Below are 27,010 nucleotides of genomic sequence, written 5' to 3'. Positions count from 1 at the left end.
AAATGGAATCATTATACATTGTATGTTGAAAACCATAGATTTACCATTACTTTTTATGTATTTGCTTTATAGAACCTGTAAGAAGTAAAAAGTCATGTTACATACCAAAAAAATATAATACAGTGGTACTGGTATTCATAATTACCTATATGACTACATTTACTGGACATATTTATTTCTCTATGCTGCTTTGATCCACTGTTTAGTGTCCTTTCCTTTCAATCTGAAGAATTTCCCTTAGCACTGCTTGTAAGGTAGATCTAGTGCTGATGAACTCCCTCGGCTTTTGTTTATCTGGGAATGTCTTAATCTCTCCCAATTCCTTCTCATGTCCATGATTTCTGATGAGAAATCTGCACTTAATCTGTATCAGGTTGCTTTTCTCTTATACCTTTAAAACTCTCTCCTTGTCCTGGGCATTTGACAGTTTGATTGTTATGTGTCTGGATATGGTTCTCTTCAAGTTTATATCCTGTTTGGGTATTGTTGGGTTTCTTGAATGTGCATATTCATGTCTTTCATTGTATTCAGGAAGTTTTCTGCAATTATTTCTTTCAATATTTCTTCTGTCTCTTTCTCTTTCTTCTCCTTCTCAGACTCCCATAATGCATATATTGTTATGCTTGATAGTGTCTCACACATCTCTTAAGCTCTGTTCACTATTTTTTTTTCATTCATTTTTCTTCCTACTACTCATCATAAATCATTTCAATCATCTTGTCTTTGACTTAACTGTTCTTTCTTCTGCAAGCTCCAATCTTAGGTTGAAACCCTCCAAGGAATTTTTCATTTCCATTATTGTAGTCTTCAACTCTAGTATTTCTGTTTGGATCCTTTTTAAAATTTTCATCTCTTTCTTGGAGATTTTTATATTGTTCATTCATCATTTTCCTTATATCCTTTATTTTCCTCTATCTCCATCAATATATTGAAGATCATTTTTTAAAAAGTTTTTGCTTGGTATGTCCAAAGTCTAATTTTCTTCATTGTTAGTTTCTGAAGTTTTATCATGTTCCTTTGGATGGGCTGGCATTTACTTTTTCTTTGTGTTGTGATATTTTGTTGTATACTGTTCATTTAAAAATTTCCATATGTTAATTTTGGGATTTAGTCCCTGAGCTCTCTGTTCCTTAAGCTTGTATCTAGCTAGTGATATGAAAAAGATTTCCTGCAGTTTCAGGAGCTAACAAAAACAAACAAACCAATGCCCCAAACAAACAAACAGACAGACAAAACAAAATACTTTGAAATTTTCACATTCCTTGAAAATTGGCTTTACATTGACTGATGCTTTGCTTCAGAGTTAAGCCCTTCTATTAAGAAGATCATCTAGACTCAAAAATGAAGTTCTGGGTGCTCTCTGTCTTTTCTGAGCCTGCATCTTATCCTGGATTTGAGCTCACTCATGGCCTTAGGAATTCCCTCCATTTACAGGAATCTGTATGCCCCCTTTATTCCCTATGAAATAGACCCCCCCCCTCTTGTGTGCTCTATTGTGTATTTTGCAGCCTGTAATCCTTTACCCCAGGCCACTTTGACTTGTTTCTTACATTTCTTTAGTTGTCTGTAAGCTGCTTCTGCCTGCAGGGCAAGTTCTGAGAGGGTAAGTGTTTTTGTTTCCTAGGCTGCTTAAAGCAAATACCATGACATGGTTCAGCTTGAACAATGGGAATTTATTAGCTTACAACTTTGAATCCAAGCAAATGTTCAAATCAAGCCATCGTCAAGGCGATGCTTTCTTCTCAGGCACTGGCTGCTGGTGATCTTTGGCTCCTAAGATAACAAGGCATATGGGGCATCTGCTGGTTTCTACCTTGTCTTCAAGGTGTCATTGCTCTCAACATCTTGCTTGTGTGGCTTTCTCTTTTTGTCTTGCTTCTGTTTATAGAGGACTCCAGTAATAGGATTAAGACCCATCTTGAATGAGGTGGGTCACACTTTAACTGAAGTAGTTTCATTAAAAGGTCCTACTTACAGTGGGTTTACAGCCATGGGAATGGATTAGATTTAAGAACATGTTTTTTTCTGGGGTACAGTTTCAGACCACCCCAATGAGTAGAGGTGAATGTCCTGCTTCAGCCTTTCAAGCTGCCACCTCATAGATTGGCACTGGCATATAGGCACCCAAGTATGCGCATAGGGTTTACACTGCTCCTTCCAGAACAGGACCAGGGACTCACAAGGGGAATGAAAGCTGTCCCACAGTCACCTTGCTGATGTGGGGTATGGATACTGTTCCAGGGAGTGACTGGGGGAGAAGCCAGCAAGTGTGCCATGATCTCCTACAGTTTATAAAAATGCATTTTCTTGATTTAGCCCTTGCCCAGTTACTGCAACACTGTAACTGTTTTCCAGAGGAAGATGGCTCTGCCAGTTTTTGCTAGTTGTTCAAATATTCTGTTTTGGATGACACCCGGAGCATCTTCCCCCACCATCTTGGTCACTCAGGAGCTCCAATTTCTTCACAAACTTGTTTTCTTATTGCAAGGAAATTGTTTTTCAGAATGCTTTTAGAGGAAAGGAGGTGGACATTGAGTACTTATTCTGTGCCAGTTACATTTCACATGTTATTCCATTTAATCCTTATTATATTTCTGTAAGGTAAATATTTCCTTCCATATTACAGTTGAGGAAGTGGAGTCCCCAAGGTTTTAACCATCTGGCCCCAGCTCACACAGCTTTGCAAAGCTGAGATTGGTGTCTAGTTTTGCTAGACTTTGAAGCTAGTGCTCTTTCTGCTGCCTCACAGCATCTCTTCATGTTGCAGGAAGCAATTACAGAGGCATGCCCTGGCATTCATTTTTCCTGCTTAGAATGTGACGTTGCTGTTTACTTTCTCAGAAGGAAGATTGAAATCAATGTAACTAGCCTTATTAACTTTTTAAAATAGGGGGGCCTGCAGATGCTAATGCCTTTCTTGAGAGCACCAAAGCAAATATCAAAATCCAATTTGCTTGTCTCTTAAAAAAATCTTTGCTGGAGTTTAAAATTCAGAGCTGTAAATGAAGAGTCGATGAGACAGGGTTAACGAACCAAGCCTCAAACAGAGGGATGTATTTACCCAAATCTCTTTTGTTTGCAGGTGGCTGTTCCTTTGATGAGCACTACAGCAATTGTGGTTATAGCGTGGCCCTGGGGACCAATGGGTTTACCTGGGAGCAGATTAACACATGGGAGAAACCAATGCTGGACCCAGCAGTGCCCACAGGTATGTGATCCATTGTGTTTGGGGCTCAGTGGGGATGGTTGGCTTTCCCAGTGACCCATGGGGACTAACTTTCTTACCATTTGAACTGAGAAGGCATTGGATAACTTTGAACGTTATGAGTTCCCCATCATCAGAGGCATTCAGACCAAGGCTAGGTGAATTCATAGGGCTCCTATAGGAGTCAAATGTCACCTAGACTTAGGGACCTTTAGGATTTCTTTTAGCTTTGAGATTCTGAGCTTTATCTACAAGTAAGGTATTACTGGGCTTTATGTTTTGGAGGACTGATAATAGAGGATTTTTAGAGGAAGAAAAAACTTCTAAAGAATTTGAGGTCCCTGCTTTTCTTCCAGGCCACAAAGACACAGCTTGTAGATAACGGAAACGTCAACACTTAGAATATATATCATAACGTTATTTCCTGACATCCTGAATGTCAAGCTTATCCTTAAACAATGGGCTGAAGACCTACATGTACACATTTGATGGCTATTTGAGGCAGGCCTTATGGGAGTGACACCTGGTATATTCCATAGGAAGCACACCTGGATGAGGTATACTCAGGAGAACATATTTAGGGTGAGGTATACCTGGATGATGTGACTCTTGAGGAGGTTTATCTGGTGAAGTAAGCCAGAAACTGATTTACCTCTATGAACCTTATGATCACCTCTCTGTATAAACAGGATCCCTGGTTCAGTTGTAAAGACAATTGGTGTTGGAGAGTGGAGGCCATTCTCTGTAATTCACCCTAACCAGGTGCTTCCTCTCACTGTGTTGGTTTTCCACCACCCCCTTCTTGCACTCTTTCTCAGTCTCCTTTGTCAACTCACTTCGGCCATTAAACACTGGAGCTCTTCAGGCTCATTCTATACTCTTTTCATTAGTGACCTCGATGTTCCCATGCCTTCAGTTTCCATCTTTAGCTGCTGACTCCAGCCCAGACATCTTTTATGAATTCTAAACCTACACAATCCACTTCCTGGCTGCCACTTCTTCTTGGCTGCCTTTGGGGAAAGGGGTTTTCAGGATGCCACAAAGATGCCACAAAGATCCTACAAAGACGGAGGGAGAGAAGATGCTCAGAGATGTCCAGGTGAGGGTGTGACCTCATTGACTTTGAGTTTGGCTTCAAAACAGGGGGTTGCTGGGTGGTTCTAAACGGCCCCTATTAAGAGCTTTACATTGCTTGTATGCATTCCTCCTGAGTGTTGCTTCAAGCCCTGGGTATAAAAAAAAAAGTGGTTCTATGCTGCAAAATTGAGCTTTTCAGATATGGTTGGTCCTTACTTGGCATGGGCAGAGTCCCCATCACCACATCCCCCGTTAGCAAGGTGACTGTGGGGCAGCCTCTATGCCTGTTGGCTCATCATAATTTTTAATAATGCTAATTTTTCTCACAAAAATGTCGTGGTATAGATGAGGACTCAGACATCACATGGGTCAAAGGCGTCTGTGCTTCAACATACCACAGTTGTTCCTGTGCAGCATGGCCATCTTTGATATGGACAAAATAAATTTGGAATTTACAGTGTGTGTGCATGTGTGTGCAAATGTGCATGTGTATGATTGTAGGTGCACATATATACTCTTTGCTTGTCTTTAACCCATCTGAAGCCCTGTAGGGTTGCAGTGGTGGTTTGGAGATGTTACTTACTCCAGAAAAGGCCATGTTCTTTTCATCCATTCCTGTGGGGGCAGAGCTTTTGTGGGTGGGACCTTTTGGTTAGGGTTCAATAGAGATGTGACCCAGCCCATTCAAGGTGGGTCTTAATCCTTTACTGGGGTCTTTTATGAGAGGATACGAGTTCAGAGAAGCTCCAGAGAAGCAGAGAGAGGATCCACAGAAGCTCAGAGAGGAAGCCACTGAAGCCTGAAGCTGAAAGCAACGAAAACCAGGAGCAAAGGACCAGCAGATGCTGGCCATGTGCTTTCCCATGTGACAGAAGTATCCCAGATGCCAGCAGCCTTTCTTCAGAGAAGGTATCATCCTGTTGATGCCCTAATTGGATGTTTTTATGGCTTTAGCACTATAATTTTGTAAGCTAATAAGTCCCCATTGTTAAAAGCCTACCCATTTCTGGTATATTGCATTCTGGCAGCTTTAGCAAACCGAAATTCACCAAACTCATCTTCAGAATTGAACACGTGATTCACCCATTTTCTCCTTCTAGTCAACCAGTGTTCCTTGTCTCAGGACAGCCTCAACTCCACTCTGTTACTGATTCAAAAACCCAGGGAACATACTTCTCTCTTTCCTTTCTCTTACACCTTCTTCCAGTCAATCACTTTGTCTTGCCATTTTACCTCCTGGGTACACCTCAGGGCTGCCTAATTTCTGGTATATTGCATTCTGGCAGCTTTAGCAAACCGAAATTCACCAAACTCATCTTCAGAATTGAACACGTGATTCACCCATTTTCTCCTTCTAGTCAACCAGTGTTCCTTGTCTCAGGACAGCCTCAACTCCACTCTGTTACTGATTCAAAAACCCAGGGAACATACTTCTCTCTTTCCTTTCTCTTACACCTTCTTCCAGTCAATCACTTTGTCTTGCCATTTTACCTCCTGGGTACACCTCAGGGCTGCCTATTTCTCTTTATCTCTATCACTGCCCTGATCCAGGTGACCACTGCCTCTCTCCTGAATTACTAGAAAATCTCCTAACAGACATCTTGAGATACTCGTTTGACTTATGCAATCTGCTTTCCAAACAGAAGTCAAAGAGATTGTTTTAAAATAATGACCTGTTTACATTACCTTTCCTCACCTTTGCTTCACCCAGCTTCTGCTTGGAATCCTTCTGAGGCCTGCCATTACTCTAAGAAGACCAAAGCTCTCCCATGGCCTCCAAGCCCTACCATGATGGTCAGCTTCCAAGCCCTACTATAGCCTCCAAGCCCTACTATAGCCTCCAAGCCCTATTACAGTCTCCAAGCCCTACTATAGCCTCCAAGCCCTACCTTGGCTTGTTGGTCCTACCTATACCTGTAGTCTCACTGTGTTTCACTGTCTCCTGTGTTCACTGCACACTGGCCTCTGTTAGTTCCCAGAAAATTCCAGACTCTTTGCTGTCTCAGGGACTCCCATAAGATAAGCACTCTCTGTTGAACCTCTTCCTCCACCCCTTTCTCCTGACTTACATGTACTTCCCTTTCACATCTTAGCTCAAATGTCACTTCCTCAGGACCACCCTCCCTAGATCCCCCAATCTGGGTCAGCTTTCTCTGTAAACATTCTCACTGCACCCTGTAACATGTGTCACAGCTGATGTTCTTACTTCAACGTCTGTTTTACTCCCAGGTGAGAAGTTCCATGTGAATAGGGACCAAAAAAGTCCTGTTCATAGCTTTATCTTTGGTGCCTTCTGCAGTGCATCATACATAGTAGGTACTAATTAACATTTTGTTAGATGAGTACATAGATGAGCAGATGGATAGATGGATGAATTGGTAAATGGTTTTTACCAAGTTTTTTTTTTTTTAATGAAAAAATGGATGATAAATTATATCAAATACCTTTGGGACCTCTGTTGATTAATTATTTGTTTTCTCATCTTTGCTACTATCCTTCCAGTTTTACAGATCAAAAAACCAAGGTTCCGAGAAGTTGAGTGATATTGCTGCTTCTCTCATCAGGCCACACACCATTCTCTCTCCCCAAAGAATCAACTCTTGCTTCTAATCTTAATTTTCTCAGCTCCTCATTATGGCAGAGCCTCATTTCATAAATATTGGATTGTGCTAATGTGATCTTCTGAGCTTTTTCTAAATAGAGGCATTTGATAACAATCATTGAAATTATTCTGTCATGATGTGCCTGTGGATTTCAGTGTCTCTGTGTGTTTCTCAGGCAGAGAGGCATGAAAGTGAATTTGGATCAGGCAAACTGTTTGTTCTCATGGGAAAAGGCTGAAATCATCTCCCACTGTAAAGCCGGCAGTTTCCATCTCTTTTTGAAAATCTGGTTTGAGTCCATGTATTCAGATGTTTTACAACCTTTTACTGATCTCTTTCTGTGTGACAAGCTCTGTGCTAGGCTATAGTTAAATCAGCTCATGTTGTTTGGGCACTGAAACCCTTCAGTGGTAATCCCTGGCATGTAGGATGAAATCAGATTTCCTTGCCATCATGTGCAATGCCTACATGATCTAGCATCTTCTCTGAATCCTTGTCCCTGTCTATCAGAGTGCTCCAGACATACTTATTGTTTTCGTGACTCAGGACCTTTGCACATGCTGTTCCTTCTTGCTGGAATCTTTTTTCTCCACTCGTCTCTTGGCTGATTCCTCAGGTCTCAGCTCAAATGACACCTCGTCAGAGAAATCTTCCCTTGTTGGTGATAATGAAGGACCCCCCCATTGCTCTCTCTGTCAATATCCTGTTATTTTCTTTCACAGTCCTTATCACACCCGTGTTTACATGCTGTTTATTCCATTCCTACTCCATAGCTGCATGACTCTAAGGCCTTAACCCTCTGCTTCAGTTTCCTCATCTTTAACATGGGGACCGCATGAGAATTAAATGGGATGATGCCTGTGTGCATGTGAAATGTCTGCATATAACAGGACTTAATTGATGCTGGTTCCCCTGTTGTTTTCTGGTTCTTATCGTCTCTTGTTCTAAGTCTGCCTTAGAACCATGACCCATCCTTCAAGCTCACACCATCCCAGATGCTGCTTTACAAACTGGAACCTTCCAGCAGGTGGTCTGTCATGGGTCTAGATGGCTGAGAGAGGTTTTTAAATACCCATGATGTATTGCTTCCCTGAGAGCTTGAGCACCTTCTCCATTTTAGCTCTGTTCATTGAATACTACATAGGAACCATTGTTATACTCGTTTCTTCATTCCTCTCCATGGGAAAAGCCCTCAGGCTTAGCATTCCTGGCTTCAGAACTGTTTTTCCTCCTACCTCATGTTTATTGGAGCTGTCACAGAAGAAGAGAGGCTACTACACCCACAAACCCTCTTTCCAGGTCTGTATCCTATCTACGGAACTAACTACAGCTACCAGTGTTTCCTAGCCCTGCTTTCCCCATCCTTGATGTGGATTTCCACACAGTAACCCTGGGGTGCAGCCCTGGGCCCAAGAGGAGGTTTTCTTGGAGGCTGAAGGAAGCTGCAGTGTTCTGGTCTTTTTAAAAGGACAGAAGCTGGAGGTAATAGGTCTTGGAGAGTTTCCAACTCTTTCCTTCTAACACTTGTAGGACATTATTTCAAGTGTTGGGGATGAATCGCAGGCTAGAAAGCCAGGTGCACAAGAAATGCAGCATTTATTTCTCTACTTTACATCCACTTGAATCAGACCCTGAGCCTGCAGGGAATTGAGACATTAAATCCTAGTCCTTATTAGGGCTCCCCCTTCCCTAGGGTTCTGCAAATGTCCTTAGACTTAAGATGTCCATTGTGGTTTCTGCTGAGAAGCCTGTGCAGTTGGGTCCGCTGAGGTCCCTTCAGGTCTGATGGTTCTGCTGCTTTTCCAGGCTTGGTGCCCTTGTCCTGGGTCCAGTCAGCCCAGGTGAACAACCCAGCATCCCTTTTGGGGCCTGCCTCTTCCCCAAGAACTGCCGCTGAGCAGTGTAGTACCCACAAACTCAACCCTATCCTCTTCCCCGTTGGGGGGAACTTCTCTCCTCACCTTCTCAGCCCTCAAAGCCACACCCCTCTTGGCACAAAGCCTTTCAGACCCATAGCCTAATCTCTTCAGTGAATTTAGACTTTAAAAAAGAAAGGAGGAAGGGAGGAGCCCTTGAATTCTTCTCTCTATCCTGCAAAAATTTTTGGAGCAGAGAAATGCAAAGAGCCTGGTCACCTGGTTGGAAGGGGCAGGAGAATATGCACACAGGGATGCAGCCACACAGCCATGAGTACTTCACCACATCACCTCACCGTGGAAGCAGACCCAGTCTCGGGGATGGTAATGACCTTTCCTTCATGCCACTCGCCCTTGGCTGTGGGTTCCTGCTTTGCTCCAGCTGATGGCTACAAAGACAGGGTTTGGGGTCAGTCAAGCATCTGTACCCCAACCCTATCCCCTGACCAGGTCATGTTTCCATATTAGAACTCACATAAGAGTTCTGTAAAAGTACTGGGACATTTGCTTTCTTTTAAGGGAACTGGTACATACTATACACCCACTTGACCCAAGAACTGGATTGGGCATTTTTCCAGACAGCATGGCATCTCATCTGCCTATGTCCCGTGAGTTCAGCTGTAATGTTTTCTCTTAATTTTTGAGAAAACTGAGTTGCAGAGAGGTAAAGTGACTAGTCTCAGGTCATGTAAGTTGTATGAAGAGCAGGCGGTCTTCAAATTCAGGACGGAGAAATACGTATTGTGCCAACTAGACATGTTTGAAAATTATTTCTATTTATAGTCATGATTTATGATTGCAAAGATAATGCATATTCATTGTAGCAAATATTCACAATAAAGATAGCTTAAAGAACAAAACAAAAGTCATATGTGCACACAAACTTACATATTTAAATATTTTTCTACCTGACATTAGTTTTGAGCATTTTCCCATGTCATTAAATATTTCTTGAAAGCATCTTTCCTAAAGGCTTCATTTTTACCATTACAACGATTGTTCTATGATTTATTTAACCACCCAGCATAGGTGTATGTCAGTTCTTTCAAGTTTCTTACTCTTAAATCACCTTGCAGTGAATGTCTTTGTACATATATCTCTGTACTCATCTCCAATAGGGGTTATCAAATTTACTTTTGTGTATATAGTCTGTATTCCCTTGTGTATCCCAAATAGAGTAGTTTGTATTATTTTTGAGATCTTTAGCACAAATATCATCCATATGTCAAACATGTAATATTGGAAATGTGTCCATGAGTTGATGCTTTGTAAATTCCAAAGTGCTAAACACAATGAGGAACTGCTGATGGTCCCCTGTGTCCACCCTGTTACGGCTCTTAGCACACTAGATGGCGACCTCTGGGTATTGGCCAGAATTATATGCAGACGAATAATCAACCAGAAGGGTCTGAGCACCGACCAGTCAAGGTGGATGCCAGCTGTGTGGTCCCACTAGGGCTTCTGGGATGAACACCAAGTCTGCTACAGTCTGTGTACTGAGCTAGCCTCTGTTCTCCTTGCAGGCAGAGACAATGTTTAGTTACGTCTGTAACCCACTGCCTGGGGACTTTGTAGGTGCTGGTAAGTGTTTGTTAAGTGAATTGCTCTTATTAATAATTGAACTTTCTCATGCTATGATGCCAGCATCTATTTCCAGCCTCGACTTCCTCAGCTGCCCTTTCCTTCTCCTTCCCCTTCCCCTTCTATGTAATCTGATGAGAGGGTCCTTGTGCTTTAGTTTTTGCAGCTCAGCTTCCAACCCTGCTTCCTGATTTGGGGAATCTCCCCTTGTGTTGAGTCCGGGTGGAACACAGAGCTCGGTAGAAGCCAGAAGTGCCTGATACTCACCACTTCCTGGCACTCTGGATGTGGCCAGACACGTGACCTGGCCAGTTGGACGTGCTGCCTAGAACTTGTCATCTAAGAAGGCCGTGCCATCAACCAGAGGCGCGTGGTGGGGGGAGTCCAGTGGGAGTGGTGAGATCCGCGTCATGCTGCTTGTACTAGAAGAGAGTTGTTGGACTTTCTGTTTCTTTGTTCTCCAGAAATGCTTTGGTTTCTATGTGTTTTTCAAGCCTGACTCTCCAGCTTCTTGTTCAACTAGGATTGTTCCTTCTAGAACAATCCTAGTTTTTCTAAAATCAGTCAGACTTGATTTCCCTTGCTCTCCACCACAGACCTTTGTGCCTTTGCACTTGCTGACCCCACTGGCTCGAATGTACTGCCTATTCCCAGCCCGTGGGTGAGTCCTCCTGTGGCCTCCCTCCTCCAGGAGGCCTTCCCTGACTCTTCCCCGGAGCAATCGCCTCTCCGCTGTGCTCCTGTGGCTGAGTTTATCTCCACGTGTTTTCTCTGATTCCTCCGTGGGCTGGGAGGCTGACTCTCAGCTCTGGATCCTCTGCGCCAGGCTTGGGGCCTGCACCAGGGAAGGCAGTCGTGTGTGGACTAAGTCGTTGTCAGCGCTGTCAGTGTTAGGAGAGTCAGGAGAGGAGTGATGCAGGAATAACCTCAGGGGACCCTGCGAGGCTGCTGCTTTCTTTGGCATTTTCGCTGCACCTGGGGCATCTGTAGCTTTCCTGCCTGGGTACCCTCGCTCGGCCTGATGAGGCTCCAGGCAGGATGGGGCATCTGGCGGGGCCTGGGTGGGGATCTTCAGCTCAGAACTGATCCTGGGAGGCCCTGGGGTAAGTAAATAGGAAGTGGGGATTGGCTCTTCCTTCACCGTGAAAAAGTGATCACGCTCACAAATGTGATCACACATGGGGTTCCCCTTTGGAGCAATGTGATGGATCAAAAAACAGACCAAATGTTTTCTTGTGGGTTTATGATAAAATTACCTGGAACTATAGGCCTTTAAGTGTCTTTGATCACTGCTGATATTGTTATTGATGGTTTAAAGCTATAAACTCTTATGTTCCCATTTAGTGAGAACATTTTTTTTCTTCCTGTTTTCATGATAAAATACTATATATTCCTTATAAGATATGCTGAATTTGTACATATAAATTAACAATCTTCATTCCTATCTCAGTTCCCCCAAATAGCCATTGTTAATGGGTAGATATAGATCCTTTCAGAGTCAGAGAGAAGGAGATAGAGGGAAGGAGAGAGACAGAGGGAAAATACGTAATACTAATACTAATAACATGCATGTAATACTAATAATCATATTAGGGAAGAGATATTTATGTAGTGCTTATTATTATGTGCCAAGTACTATTCTAAGTACATTAAATATATTCATTTACTTCATCTTTACAACAGTCTTCTGATGCAGGTATTATTATTGTGTGCATTTTACAATGAAGAAACTTGAGGCACAGAAAGAGTAGATGACTTGCCCAAGGTCCACATCAGCGCCTGGTGGAGCCAGCATTTGCCCACAGGGGGTCTGTTTCCAGGCTGTGCTCTGGACCGCCACTATCCTGAGGATGCACACCTTGCACGGGGTTGGGGTTCACAGACAGGGCTGCCGTCTCTACCCCCATGTTCAGATCTGTTTTTCTCTCTCCAGGGCTGCATGCTGGATGGGAACCCCATGATTTCTTTAACCAGCACTCAGGGAATGGCAGTGGGAGAAGAATAGATAAAAGCCAAAAAGCATCCCATTTGCCCAAGTCAAAAGCAAGATCTTTGCCCTTAAGCAGTTCCTAGAAAAGTTCTTACCAAGTGCCAATATTGTGGGATGCTTGCTCGTGTGCTTTGAACTACAAAAGTACTAATGGGGGAAATGACATTAACCTTCAAGGACCCCAGTCACTGCTAGTTTGGGGTGTTTACAGGGATCACAGCCCTGGTAGAAAAGGAAGGCAAAGGGGATTTAGTGATTATTCCGGAGGATTGATCAGATAGTGAAAAGTGCGGGTTGTCTCTGAAAAGCAGCAGTCTTTGTGCTGATCAAAATACATACCTGTCAGATCAGTGGGAAAAGACATTTGTCCTCGCCCCTGACCTCTGGTTTTCTTTGACATCCTACCTGGATTCAAAACGTATTGAATCCAAACAGTGTGATTGGAAATACGGTGTTGACTTGGGTCTTCCGTTATTCGTCTTAACCAGTGGTTCTTCCAAAGACAGAGGCACTGACATCAACAGTGCATATGAAGAGTTTGAATAACAATGTTCCATAAAATACAGGGATGCTTAGTCAAACATGATTTAAAAACAAAAACACATATATACCCCTTACTGGACTGGGTTATAAGGGTTTTGCTTGTTTTTAACTCATTTCATACTTCAACAACCCTGTAAGCTGGGGACTATTATTTCCCCTATTTTATAGATAAGGAAACTGAGGCCCAGAATGCTAAGCAATTTGCCCAAGAACAGATGGCTAGGAAAAGGGAAACTGAGATTTAAACCCCAGCAGCCTGGCTCCAGAGTCTCTGCCCTTACCCACTATCTATTTTTAAATTAATATGTTTTATAAAAGATGTGGTTGAAATATGTATGTGTAATTAAGTCACATATTAGATACCATAAGTAGACATTTAACTAATTCATCTACACACCTAAACTTTTGTATATTAAAGTTGTCTGAAAACCATTTTGGGGGGAGATCTTCTCACTGGGAAAATGGAGGGAATATCTGACTTTTAATCACTGAAGGTTGATCATCCCATCAGTTGGTTGAATTGACTAAGTCCATCAGTACTGCTTATGGATAAGGGGGTGCAAGCATAAGAGAGCAAATGTAGGGACATGATGTTTTGGCATAACTTAAGTTCAGTGTTTAAACATATGGTACCCATCCGTCTACCTACCCATCCGTCTACACACCCACTCTCCCTCTCTCTCTCCCTCCCTCCCTCCCTCCCTTCCTTTCTTCCTTCCTTCCTCCATTCATCCATCCATCTATCCATCCATCCATCCATCCATCTAAACATCCATCAATTTGTTTTAAATGATGTAACCCTCTATTGGAGAGAAGTTAATTTGTCTCCATTAAAGCACTTATAGTCTTCCATGCACTAGGCCATAGGAAAGATATACATTTTCTCATCTGTCACTTGTGAGGACCCCATGAAGTAGCCAGAGTTATTCCAATATACAGAAGAGGAAACAGAGGCTCGGAGAAATTGAATGACTTGCTCAAGGCCATTTAGCTAATAAATCACTGAGGTGGGATTTCTATGCAGTTCCTTGAAATCTAACCTCTTCCCTTTCTACCATCCTGCAGTTATCTCTGGAATCATCACATTCCTAGTGACTTAAGCTCTATCCAAAAATCTGAGTGCAAAAATATATATTGCATTTGTGTTTTTATGTTGTCTGTCTACAATATCAGAGAAGTTGTAATTGCAGAGAGGTCAGCAGCTGTGGCATGCTGTGCAGTGGACAGGGAGGATAAACAAACAGACATCCTACATGCCCAGTTCCGTGGATAATACTCCCTCCTGTAGCACAGGGCAGCCTTCTGTGTCCGGGGGCACCAGGCCTTCACTGGCATGGCCCTTGCACTGCTCTCTCTGTCTGTTCACATTAACTCAGCCATTCTTGTGGGACCGCTGGGAGGTGTCCAGCACATGGCACTCTGGTTGGGTCTCATTTCTGCCCTATCTGGGGGATGTTGGAACTTGCTGACCTCCCCATGTCCCTTCTGTGTCTGGGAAACTGTTTCTCAGCCCCCAAGGGCAGGCAGAGATGGAGAGGTATGGAGCTACTTCTGACTCAGTTTGACTTGATGTTCCACCTTATCCTTTGATATTATCTGAGGTGTCTGGATCTAGGCCTGTGCAGGGTGGGCCAGGTGAGGGGTGGGGCCTGGCAGTGCAGGACTGGTTCAGTCAGCCTTTCTACTACCTTGATGGCCTCACTCCCCTGCCCACCTGATGTGAGTGTCCTCAGTGGGGTCAGCCTTCCTGCCATTTCAAGTCCAGAGCATAACAGCCAGAAAGAAACAGTTTTGTGTCTTTGCAAATTGTTCTGTTATTGGAACAAGGACAGGAAAAATGTGTGCGAGAGGTAAGTGGCAGAGTGGATGCAAACAAATTCCCTTTCAGTTTGTTAGCTTCTCTCTCATTTTTGGTTGCTGGTGGTATGATGGTCTTGTTTTCCATTTCCTTTTATTGTAAATGCACCATTTCTTCTGGATACTTTGCCATTATTTCTCAAAATGTGGCTCACAGAGCACCTACATCAGAGTCATCTGGGAGGACAGGGTGGGTTAAAAGCACAGACCGTGGAGACAACGTGGAGACACTTACTGTCATGACCTTGGGCACATTACTTGAAGCTTCCATGCCTCGGTTTCCCCATCTGTAAAATGGGGATATGAGTGGTTGTAAAGTGTTGAACAAGTTAACATTAAAAATATAAATTTGTGCTTGGCACATAGTAAGTACCATTTATGTGTTGTGATAATATTTCTATTAAAGAGCAGATTCCCATACCCTCTCTCAGGCCTACTGACTAAGGAGGATAGGGCCCGACTGTCTGCTTTTTGCCCAAGTTACTCAAATGATTTTAATGGCTTTTAAAGTTTGAGAGCCAGTGCACTAGGTGTTCTGGATGATTTCATGGACTAGTCCAAGAATGGAGCCCAAATCTACAATGTTGTATGTGGGAGAAAATGTGTTCCAAATTCCCCCAGCTGTCCTAAACAAATATCCTTTTTTCCTCTCAGGGTCTGCTGTGGTGCTGGATTTAGTAAGTTCTTTGCATGGTGCTGCAGCCAGCTGGGTCCCCTTTCCTAGTCCCAAGTTGTGGTTGTTTGGCCCCTCGGCTCCAGAGCTTTCATTGGGTTAATGTCTGCTGAGCTGTGGCTTCAGCATCACCACTTGATGCTCTGATGGGAACCGGAGTCCCCTAGCAGTGCAGCCCTCTTTTGGCTTTTGAGGCTTGGTCTCCTGGGAGAGCTGATGGGCTCTTCTCTCTGAGTCCCAGAATGTGCCCTAACTCACCAGCCTGTCTCCTGAGAGTGAGTTGCATCTCTCTCCCTCTGGGAGGTGACGGATGTAGCCTTTATCATGGCTCTTTCTCTCGAGAACTCAGGAGTCTTTAGTTTAGTGCAGAAGGTCTGAGCTTGTCTTGGTGGTCAGGTAGACCTCACCTGAATCCTGGCTCTACCAGCTACTAGCTCATAACTTTAGGCAAGAGACTTAGCCATCAAATCCACCCCTCCTCCAGCCTTCCCTGTCCCCTAAAACATAATGACCATCTACTAAGTTGCTCAAGGTAAAACGTGGGCCTTATCCTTGATTTTCCTCATTCCCTCCCCCTGCATCCAGCAAATCAGGTTGGCGCTGACTCAGAACTTTAGCCCAAGTCCATGTAGTTCTTTCCATGTCTACTCTGAACACCACAGTCCATGCTTTCACCTCATGCCTGGACGATGACACTTGCATCTAAAGGCTCTCCCTGCTTCTTTCCACTCATGCCCCCACTTAAACCCATGCTCCATGCAGCAGCCAGTGTGAATTTAGTGCTGGTAAAATTGTGTCACTGCTCAGCTTCCTCCCCTTGCCTGTCTTCCCACTGCACTCAGAGGCCTTCACGGTCACGTTCCCGCTCATTTCTCATTTCTGCCCACCCACCCACCCCCCTTACCTACCCCAGCTTTTGTGTTCCTCAAACACATCAAATTTGTTCCTTGCTCACAGCCTTTGCATGTGCTGTTTCCTCCACTTGGGATGTTCTTTCTTTATCTCTACCCACATCTGGCTTCCTCCTCTCATTGAGTTCCCAGCTATGTCACCTTCTCAGAGAGGTCTTTCGCCATGACCCACTTCAAGTAGCTCCTCGGTTACTTCCTACCACTGTATACTGTTTGATTGTCATTGTAGTACTGCTTAGTATCAGTGATTCTTTTTATATGTATTCGTTAATTTACCCGGAGTGCAAACTCCCAGTGGAATGCAACCTCCTTGAGAGTGGTGGCTGTGGTGGTCTGGTCTTCTTAGCTCCTAAACCATGTCTGGACAAGACTAGAGGTCACACAGATGTTTGTGGAATGAATGTGTGAAGGAATCTGTCTGTCCTCGTCTTAAATGGACCACCCTCTGCTGTGGTTTCTGATGGACATGCAAATTGAATTCTCTCTTTCTATACTTACCTGTAAATATTTTCCATATATTTAGATCAGCATATTATTTGTAGGGTAGATAAAACCCATGAATCCTCTAATACATTGCCTCTAAGAAAACTGTTTCCAAGTTTTCTTTTTAAAAAGTCAGACTTTTAAAAGAATTTTAAGTAATTGAATTGTCAGCACTTATTTAGACGTCTTGATTTTCCACAACAGCGGTGGATGGAGATCATGGAGAGCACTGGAACAGCCCTGTGGTTTGGTGGGAAGTTTAGGAAGTGGGGATGTGGAAGTCAGAGGAGGCTCATATAACTTGGCCAGTTGGTGAGGTGGTTCTGCTCTGGATCCTAAATCTGAAGATGTGGGATCCACATCTGCATTGTGACTCACTGTCCCAGGCCTAGAAAAAAGACTGGCAGGAAATCCACCCAACTGTTGACAGTGATTGTCCCTGGTATGTGAAATGACAGTTGGATCTTTTATTTTTCTGCTTCTCTATATATTTTTGCAAATTCCAGATTTTCTGCATTGAGTATTTATTACAAAGAGAAAAGTAAATAGGAAAAAAAAAAGCAATACTGTAATGCTCAACTAGGCAGGGCCCTGGTTCCATGGAAAGAGACTTGGACTAAAGGTAAGGCGTGCAGGTTCCAGCCCTAGTTCTTCCACTGACTTGCTCTGTGACGCGAGGCAAACCATCGTCCCTCTGTGGTCCTTCCTTATCCCCTGTTTGTAAGATCAGGAGTTGGAGCTCTTCTAACTCAGATTGTTTTATAATTTATGTCTCAAAAAGACAAGGAAACATTTGTAAATGTAGGAATTAAGTAACACATTTATGAAATGAAATGCCTGTGAAAGATCCTGCGTCCTAGTCCCCCATTTGTCTGTCTGTCAGGCATAACAGCTGCTTCTGATTCCTTGACAGGGGAGTTTGTCTTAATGAGGGTACAGAGACAGGGTACTGGAGGGACAATCCATCCCGAAATCTCAGACTTGCCCAGGAAGATAAATTTCCTAGTCGAGCTTAAGGTGCTTGCTCTGTTCTCAGGCAACCCCGCAGAGCTGCAATAAGCCCCTACAAGTCCCATTAATATAATGTGTACATTGTAAGAATTTATTTCCTCACAATGGCTGATTAGTGAGGCATTTGGTTATTTGTAGAAATTTCTCCTCTTTCTAAAAAGGCCTGCATTTTGTTTTCCCTGCCCTTAATCCACCCAGTTTTGCCACTGTGCTGTGTGCTAATACAATCTCTTTATCTTTGGAAAGCAACAGTTACTTGAGCAAACTTTTTTCCTTTTTAAACTTTCCTTGAATCTGCCAATGTCTTTTAAAATTGTTTCCTTTCCTAGGTGTTGTGTTCCTCATTAAGAAAACCAAGTTACACTTTCTCAGGATTTAAAGCATTATCTGTCATCAGTGAAGCAATTTGTAAAATCTATGAAAAAACAAATGTATGCTGTGCCTTTTGTCTAGAGTGCTGAGAGTTTCTAAGGTTAAAATAAGACTTACAGCTTCCAAGGGTCTTCTAAACAATAGCTGCTAAAACATACAACCATGATGTGTCAATACCTCCCTAGGTATTTCAAGCAGAAAGGAACTTAATACCGGGAATTAGAGGCTTATAATTTCATCGGAAGGACTGCACAAGCTGAAGTTAGGGAAGCCACCATTAACATTCAAACAAACTAGAATGTGCCAGAATTTTTAGAGAACCACTACCAAAGATCTCAGCAACCTGCAGCGCTGAAGCATGTGATTCACAGGACTCCAAAAAGCTGCTGACCCATCTACATAGCTGCTGTCTGTCAAAGGCCAGGACCCAGCCTGCGGTGACCATTGACTTTTGCTCCTTTCCCATCTTCCAGATATTTTGAGACTTCTCCTCTTATTGGCAGAGTAAGCTGGAAACTTGCTAGAAAGGAAAATGTCGTTTCCAGGCTTCCGGTCCTGGTGATACATGAGAGAGTTTAGAGGGATGAGGATGATGCTAAATACCAAGAGAATTTCTAGTTCATTGAGCTCTAAGTGAGTAAATGACCTTGTGCTCTTTTCACAGAGCAGGAATGGATGGCAGCAGGAACTCTGAGGTTGGACTGATGTGAGTGGGAATGTTAGCTCCACTGGTGACTAGCTGTCTGGTCTGAGGCTGGCTTAGTAACCTCTCTGAGCATCAGGTTCCTCATCTGCAAAATGAGGATAACAGCACAATAGTCTCTTAAGACTGTCGCTGAGAATTAAATAAAAGAACACATGCAAAGAACCTGACACAAAAATAGAAATATTGTGAACACTCTGCCTCACATTTAATCTAGAATTTTGATGGGGAGTTTCCAGCAATAAGAGGAGTTTTATGTCATCAAGGTACATGGTATGTTCAGAGAGTAACAAATAGCCTTGTATGGTAAGATGAAGATGTTGATAGCAGTATAAGCTAGCATTTATGGAGCACCTACTGTTTGTATGGCACTTGGCTGGGCACTTGACAGTTATCATTTTCCTTTTCTTATAAAATCTCCACAACAGCCTTATGAAGCAGCTATTATCCCAACTTTAAATATGAGGAAACTGAGGCTCGAGAGGTTAAGTAACTTAATCAGGATCACAGAGTGAGTGGCAGAAGCAAGTACTCACATCTATACTATTAACCACTATAGTACTGTGGGTGTAGGGTGAATTCATAACTATGATATGTGTGTGTGTGTATGGGGGAGGCAGTGGCAAGGTAGGAGATGTGATGAGAAGGGAAATTGGGGCCAGAATTGAGGGGTCTTGTGTTCTAAGGGTTTGGGCTGCAACAGTGGGGCCCATCAGAGATTAAGCCAGGGAATGTGTGATCAAATTTTCTTTTTAAGACAACCCTTTGGTGGCCAGCGTGGAGGGCAGCTTGGTGCAGGGCACTTGAGGTGAGGGGGGAGGCTGTTGCATGTGATCAGGAGAGAGCTAATTGCACTGAAGCAGGGGAATTAGGTGTGAGAGGGAGAGGAGAAGGGGTTCAGGAGACCTTGGTGCGGGCAACAGGACTTGGTGAAGGAGATGGACACGGAATTGGATTTGGGTTTGGAGTCGGGCCAAGATCCTCGGACGCTCTGGGACTCTGGAAAAACTCCATGGGTTATTACATTTCCTGGTCGGTATATTATGCGTGCATAATGGCTGTGAGGCATATGCAAAGCTCCCTCTGTGCTGCCTGGAACACTGAGTGCTTAGCAAATGCAAGTGGTGGTGACATTTAAGACTGTCACCCGCTTGTGGGGCTCAGTGAGCAGGAGCACTGAACACCTGCATCAGAATCACCTGGAGTGTCTTTAAAAAACAGAATCCTCATGTGTGGAATGGGCCATGGAAATAGCATGTGGTTTTAGGGGACACTGGATTTGAGAACCACTGGGTGTTTCAGAGGCCAGGACAGATCCAAGCCTGGGGCCAGGATCCCCAGGAAAGTGAGAAATGGAGAAGGCAGTGGTGAGCAAGGCTGCCTTTCACCAGGAGCACTCATCCCACCCCCATCTGCCATCTACTACAGAGCTTGGTCACCCTGGGACCTTCCTCACACTTCTTTCTGGGCTCACCACTCCTATCCCCTAAGCCTCCCTCCTCTTCTCACCTCATCTCCCCTCTCCTCCTCTGTCCACTTCGCCTCACCACCCCCCTTGCATCACTCCCATGTTCTTTCCTTTGTTCTGGGGACTCCCCCCCCCAAGTCTCAGAATTCCTTTGTGCCTGCTCCAGGTCAGGCAGCTAGAGCTTCATACAGAGGCATGTAATTTCACATTTAAATCCCATGTCCTGCAATAAAATATAAGCCCGACCAGAGCAGGAATCAACTTTGCTAGAATAGCCTTGGCACCCAGTTGGCCATCAATTAATATTGAATTACTCAGAGGAGGGTTGAAATATTAAGCTACTTCAAAACTAGTTTAAATAAACAGAAAAATCCCAGGTGGCCAAAATGCATATGTATGTTTCAGGGTGCTGTGTCCAGGGGCTTCAGGAGGCCTGAGTTCTAGGCCTGCTGTGCCATGGACTTGCTGTGTGTCCTCGTGCCAGTTGCTTAGCCTCTCTGGGCCCCAGTGGGCCTACCCACACCATTAAAAGCTCTGATTAGGTATAGCTGCGTGAGGTCCTCAGAGCAGTTCTTCTGCTGTGTAACTTGTTCCCTTACTGTAAACAGGGTCTCTTGAAATCGACTTCCTGTTTCAGGAACAAGGAGAGTCTTGAGTGTACTTGGGAGGGAGGCAAGATTGGGTTATGTGTGGCCTGAGCAGATGGGGCCAGCAGACCAGGGAGACATCCCGAGTCTAGCTCCAATCTTTGGTAAATGAATCCCATTTTTCTTTTCTGGGTGGTGGTGACAATTAGAAGAGAAACTGCATTTACTACCCATGCTAAATGAAGTAATTATCTGAATTTGACCATTTCAAGCAAAATGCCAGCTTCACAAACCTAATTTTTAGACTTTGTACCAAAAGTGTAAACTTTTAGATTTTGCTATATGGAAAACAAGAGAAGGGTTACTTGCTTGAATTGAAAAACCAAGTTCCTGCCTTGACAATGAAACTTGAATATCCCCTCTCACTGTGATGCTCTGTATAGTTGACCTTCAGAAATGCTACCAGAGCACACACCTGTACAAAGTTCGTGGACGTGGGAGCCAGAGGGACCTGCATGGAGGACCTTGAGCAAAGCTACTTAGCTTTGCTATGGCTCAGAGTTTCGTTTTATTTGTTTTTAACCTATAAAGTGAAGGTAATGCAATTGGAGATGTGGGGATTAAACGACATAGCGTGTGAGAATGCACAAGATGCTTGTCACCAGGAGGGTAGGTCCTCTTCTTCAGCCCCATGTGCCTCCTTCCTGCCCCGTCTCAGAGTGGGACTCACTGCGGGGACCGTGTGAAGCTGTCTCTACTGGAGGAAAACCCCGAGCCTTGTCAGACCTGAACACGTGTGTGTGTGTGTGTGTGTGTGTGTGTGTGTGTGTGTGTGTGTGTGTGTGTGTTTATGGGTGAGAAGACAAGGTGCTATGGCACAGGTGGTGGGGCTGAGGTGCCCGTCACTCCCACCTGGCCTTCTTTAATACCTGTAGGCCCCTCACACTCAAGAGTGGCTCCAGAGGCACCTTGCCCAGCCTGCTTGGTAAGTCTCAGCCGCAGGTCCTGGAGTGTCCAGGCCTTGTCATCCCAGCCCTGGCCTGGGGCAGGGGAGCCCACACAAAAGGGTCTCGTCTTGCCAATGGCAGGAATGGATAGAAGAGGGCCGGAACTCCCCGGGGCCTGACTCTGCAGGGAAGGCCCAGGAGCAGGAGAGGGGCCCCCTGCAGGAGAGAACACCCAGGCCCGGCAGCTGGAGGCACTTTCTGCGCACACATCAGCTCCTGCCACCTCACACTCTGCAGTGGCTCCCTGGCCCTCCTGCCTTTCCCTGGAGAGAGCTGGAGACATGGGGCTGAGTTCTAGTATCTCATCCTCACTAAAGAGATGCCATCCCGCACTGTAGCCATAGCCTGTGACTGAGATTTGAAATTTTACGTGGTATGTAAACCACTCCACTCGAATCCCCTTATGCAAAACCAGCTCTTTGCATTTCTCTCTTTCCAAGGCCCTTATATTATAATTAGGCGGTAGAGAGTAAGGTTAGGGGGTAGAATTTACTCCCTCCTAAAACCATGGAAGAGGAGATAAGGGTCTGCCTACCACTGACGTGTCTATTTTAATCTGACATAGGAAAATGAATTTAACAAATCTGAAGCTTTTTGGGCCAAGTCCTGTGATCGGTTACAAAATTACTGTTTAATTCATGAGCATTTGTAACCTAAACTCTGCACATCATTGTGGCTTTGGCTTCTGTTTTGGAGAAGAAGAAAACATCTGCAATAGGCATTTCCCAAAGCAAGGGCAGACCCTCCTTCCCCCCTCTGACTTCCAGATAATCACAAACAGAACCATACCTGACTGACCCAAGTCTCTCCTGGAATTCAGCATCCTGGGGTGTAGATTTAAGGAAGTAGTTATCCTTAGTGGCCCCACACCTGTAGGCACTTTTGGTTTTCAGAATTTTAAGTTCATACCTACTTGTCTTCCACTGCTAGTGAAATATGCCAGCACAAAGTGCCACACACTTTGTCAGAGTTCAAGCACTCCCTTGTGGGAAATCACAGGATTTTCTATCACACGTCTCCAGGTTTGAGTCCCTGCTCTGCTTTTTACCAACTTGTGATCATGTACAACCGAGGACCTCTCTGAACCTCAGTCTCTTCTTCTGTGAAATGGGAATAGGAAGGTATGTCTGCCTCACACCATTATTATAAGAAGCAGTTGAGATAGGGGAGTTGAATGGAGGCGAATATGCTTTGAGAGCTCAGTGTGTCCGGATAGGTTAGCTGTTGCCACTATTTTTGTGACCTTGAAGAGCCTCTGGGCTCAAGCTTCTTGTTGTAAAGAAATGTACGGGTCTCAGCTAAAAAGACAACCCCCTGCTTACCCACCCAGCCCCTGTGAGGGCAGATTAGAACTGTTGTGGCTGTAAACCCAGCCAATATGGGCTGTAATAGAGTAAATTATCACTTGTTTTGCAGTCTTGACGAGAAAAATAAATGCAATTACACACATGAATGTTGAAAAATGAAGCAAAGCAATGCGAATCGGCACATTCGAGGTGCTTTTCCAAATGAAGCTGTGTACAATGAATGCTGATGGGCTCCCTCCCTCCTGCTCCCTGGCATATGGTGCGATGAGATCTTTCTGAATTAAGGGAGCAGCTGTGCCAAGTGCTCCAGCCATGGGAGAGGCGGTCCCACCCGCCCCCCGCAATGGGAGGCCCAGCAGGCAGGCCTCACTTTCCCTCTTGGCTGAGGAGCCAGTATAGGCTTATTTTCCTGAGCAGGTACATCAGTGATCTTGGTGATTCCTCTCTGCTTTTGGGATCTGGCCTCTCTTCTGCAATTCGCTGAGCACCTACTATGTGCCAGGCTTGATGCTGGGAGGAGGAGAGATAAATCTGACCTATCCTACCCTGCTTCCTGACTCTTCCCAAAGCCTGATGGCCGTGATCCAGCCTGGGGTCCTCCAGTATGGTGGCCGCTGACCTCACAGGACTGTTGGGCACTTGAAATGTGGCCAGTCTGAATTGAGACAGGCTGTAGGTGTAAAATACACAGCAGGTTACAAAGACAGTGTGAAAAGAGGAGTGTAAAATACCTTATGAATTCTTTTTTATTGCTTAAATGTTAAACAGATAGTATTTTGGATATATTGGGTTACATAAAATATAATACAATTAATTTTATGTGCTTCTTTTTACTCTTTTTAATATGGATACTGGAAAATTTAAAATTACCTCTATGTCTTGCACTATATTTATGTTGGACAGTGCTGGTCTGGCCCCTGCCTACCTATTTGTTTGCATCCTGGCCCACACTCCCTCTTGCTCGCAGTGCTCCTTTTGTCAGTTCTTCAGCTTTTCTGGGCTCTTTTCTGCCTCAGGGCCTTTGCTCTGGCTGTTCCCTCTGCCCAGAAGGTTTTCCCTAGAGCTTTCTCAGATTAAATGTGACCTTCCATTAGAAACATTCCCTGATATCCTGTCTGAATATTATTCTTCATCCAAACACTCTTTCTTTCCTAGCACCTATCATAATCTTTAATTATTTTATTTATTTGACCATGTATCTGTTTCCCCCCAAAGAATATGTGCAATGGGCACATACTTAAAAATTATTTTTATTGAATGAGTGAATGAATGATTAAATGCCACATCAGTGTCACAAGGAGAAAAATGTTATGGTTGTTTTGATATGTTGAAAAGACATTGAGAATACTCAACAGTAGTTCCTAATTTATCAGTAAGTTAGAATCTGGGTGAGAAGCATATGGTAGATGAAGAGTTTAAATGGAAATGGAGAGAGTTTAATGGCCTGGAGGTAGGGAATGGATTAAGGGAATCAACAAGGGATGGCTAAGCAGCCATTGACACCTCAAGGTCTGAAGGGCAATGGTAGGGAATGGTGTTGAGGGACTGCCTAACAGGTTGTATGGGAATCAGAACTCACCTCCCACCCTCTTTGTCTTCTGCTAGTGCCTGCCATTGGCCAAACTCAGCCAGAAGCGGAGGGAGGGAGCTGGGTTGTGCTGAGCTTGGAGGCCAGCCTCTCAGAGCAGAGAGCAGGGCAGAGAAGGGTGGAGAGGGGCACAGAGAAGAACTGCCACATGCAAAGTCCTAGAAGACTATTTCTTTAATGTAATGGGGCATGTCTATTCCAAACCAACAGCCCATATCCTAAAAACACAAGGATGCTCATGATCATTAAAATTATTTAACATGTATTCAGGGGCTTCTAGTAACAGAATTAGGAGTGTAACTATGGGAAGAGATAAAATTATTATTTGCAGGGGATATGATTATGTATGAAAAACCCAGGAGAAATAAGTGAAAAACTATTAGAAGGCAATAGAGCAGTTCAGTAAGGTGGACTAGTTGGGGAATAAATACATAAAAATCAACAATTTCCTATATCCTAGTAAAAAAAACAAGTTAGAAAAGATAATCCAAGAGGATCCATTCTACAAAGGCAGCAAAGAATATAAAAGGCTGAGATAAACTCCAGAGGCAATATACAGGGCTTATAAAAGGAAGTTATTAAGGCAAAAGTGAGAAAATAAATAAACGGATATATCTTGTTCCTAGATGGGAAGACTTGATGTTTTGAAGTTTGTCAATTTAATTTAAATTATGTAATGCTAGTTACTATCAAAATTTCTAAGCAATGTAATACAGTGATTTTAAAGTTTATCTAGGAAAGCAAATGGACATGGATAATCAAGCAAATGTTGAAAGAGAATAATGGGGAATACTTCCACTTTCAAGTTTTCAAAATATATTCTGAAACTAAAATAGTTCAAATAGCATATACTGATCTAATAAGAGACAGATCAGTAGCACAAAATACATTCCCAAAGAGGTGTGTGTGTGTGTGTGTGTGTGTGTGTGTGTGTATGTGTGTGTACTATAGATTATAAACTTAACATTTCAAATTAGTGTAGCAGGGCCAGATGAAATTGTAATGATAATCCACCAGGGGAGGGTGTTGGCAAACTTGAAATAGGCCCTTACTTTGTAGTGTATACCAAAATATATTCCAGATACATGAAAAGGTTAAATGTAAAATCTTCTGAGACTTGTAATGCATATGTGAGCATTTAAATAATCTTTGAGAGTTGGAAAGTTTTCTGATGATACCGTTAAAGATAGAAGCTATAAAATATTTATGTATTTGTTCTTAAATACCATCAATGAGATGAAGAGGCCACAGCAAACAGGACTATGATATTTATAATACATATACAAAACAAATGGTTGATTTCATGAATATGGAAAGAGCTCTTACAAATCACTAAGATAAAGACAAATAATCCATTAGACAAATATTCAGTGAGACTTCTGAGAATCAGGTGGTTGTACACTGCTGGCGTGAGTGAAAGTTGGTACAGTATTTAGGGAGGACATACTATCTGTCAAAGTTTTGAAATGTGCATATTATTTGATTAGAGATTTTATTTTTGAAACTGTATTCCAAGGTAATAATTGGAGATGAGCATGAAGGGAAAAATTCTGGGTATGTGACCTATGACATGACACTTGACCTCCCATAGAATCTATTTCTTCATCTGTAGCATGAGAAGATAGATAAACTTGCTTCATATGGTAGCTGTGAAGGTCAGGTGGGATAACTGGCATAGAAGAGCCTTGGAGCTATGGAGCCCTAGGAGGATGTGTGTATTCTTGATTAATCTGGGGCTGTCACATCCTACTGCCTCCCTTCCCCTACCTCACAATCTGCTTGGGCATCTTCTCCTGTCATTTCAGCTCAAGGAAGAGTAAAGGGGAAAAAGAGCTCTGAATCTTTGCTCGAGATAAGCAGGGCTACTCTGAGGATGGATGCTCAGCTTGGTTCAACAAATAGCACCAGCCACGCACAGGACAGGACCTGTGCCAGGTACTGGGGTTTCTGTAGAGTAGATCTCAGCCTGCCATAAAGGAGCTTCATGTTCTAATGGGTAGACAGATAGGCACAGCCGTGATAGACTCTGTGGAAGAGGAGAACATTCATTCATTAATTGAACAAACATGTATTGACCACACGGGGATATTTCAGGGATACAATTATGGACAGCACAGCTCCCTGCCTT

At 43.7% G+C, this 27,010-nt stretch overlaps 1 protein-coding gene across 8 annotated transcripts in view; it reads left to right on the top strand.

Moving 5' to 3' along the window:
• Positions 1-27,010, top strand: part of PTPRT (protein tyrosine phosphatase receptor type T) — a 1,173,155-nt gene that overhangs the window by 335,756 nt on the left and 810,389 nt on the right. For all 8 annotated transcript variants that reach the window (XM_037810913.1, XM_037810912.1, XM_037810909.1 and 5 more), the window contains exon 2: positions 3,083-3,208. In XM_037810913.1, coding sequence (XP_037666841.1) covers positions 3,184-3,208 — 25 coding nt within the window. In that variant the 5' untranslated portion in view covers positions 3,083-3,183. The remainder of the gene's footprint in view (positions 1-3,082; positions 3,209-27,010) is intronic.

The sequence above is a fragment of the Choloepus didactylus genome, chromosome 19 (genome assembly GCF_015220235.1).
Source record: "Choloepus didactylus isolate mChoDid1 chromosome 19, mChoDid1.pri, whole genome shotgun sequence".
Taxonomy (NCBI): Eukaryota; Metazoa; Chordata; class Mammalia; order Pilosa; family Megalonychidae; genus Choloepus; species Choloepus didactylus.
Note: the sequence above shows the minus strand (reverse complement) of the source record. Positions and strands in the feature narration are given on the sequence as shown.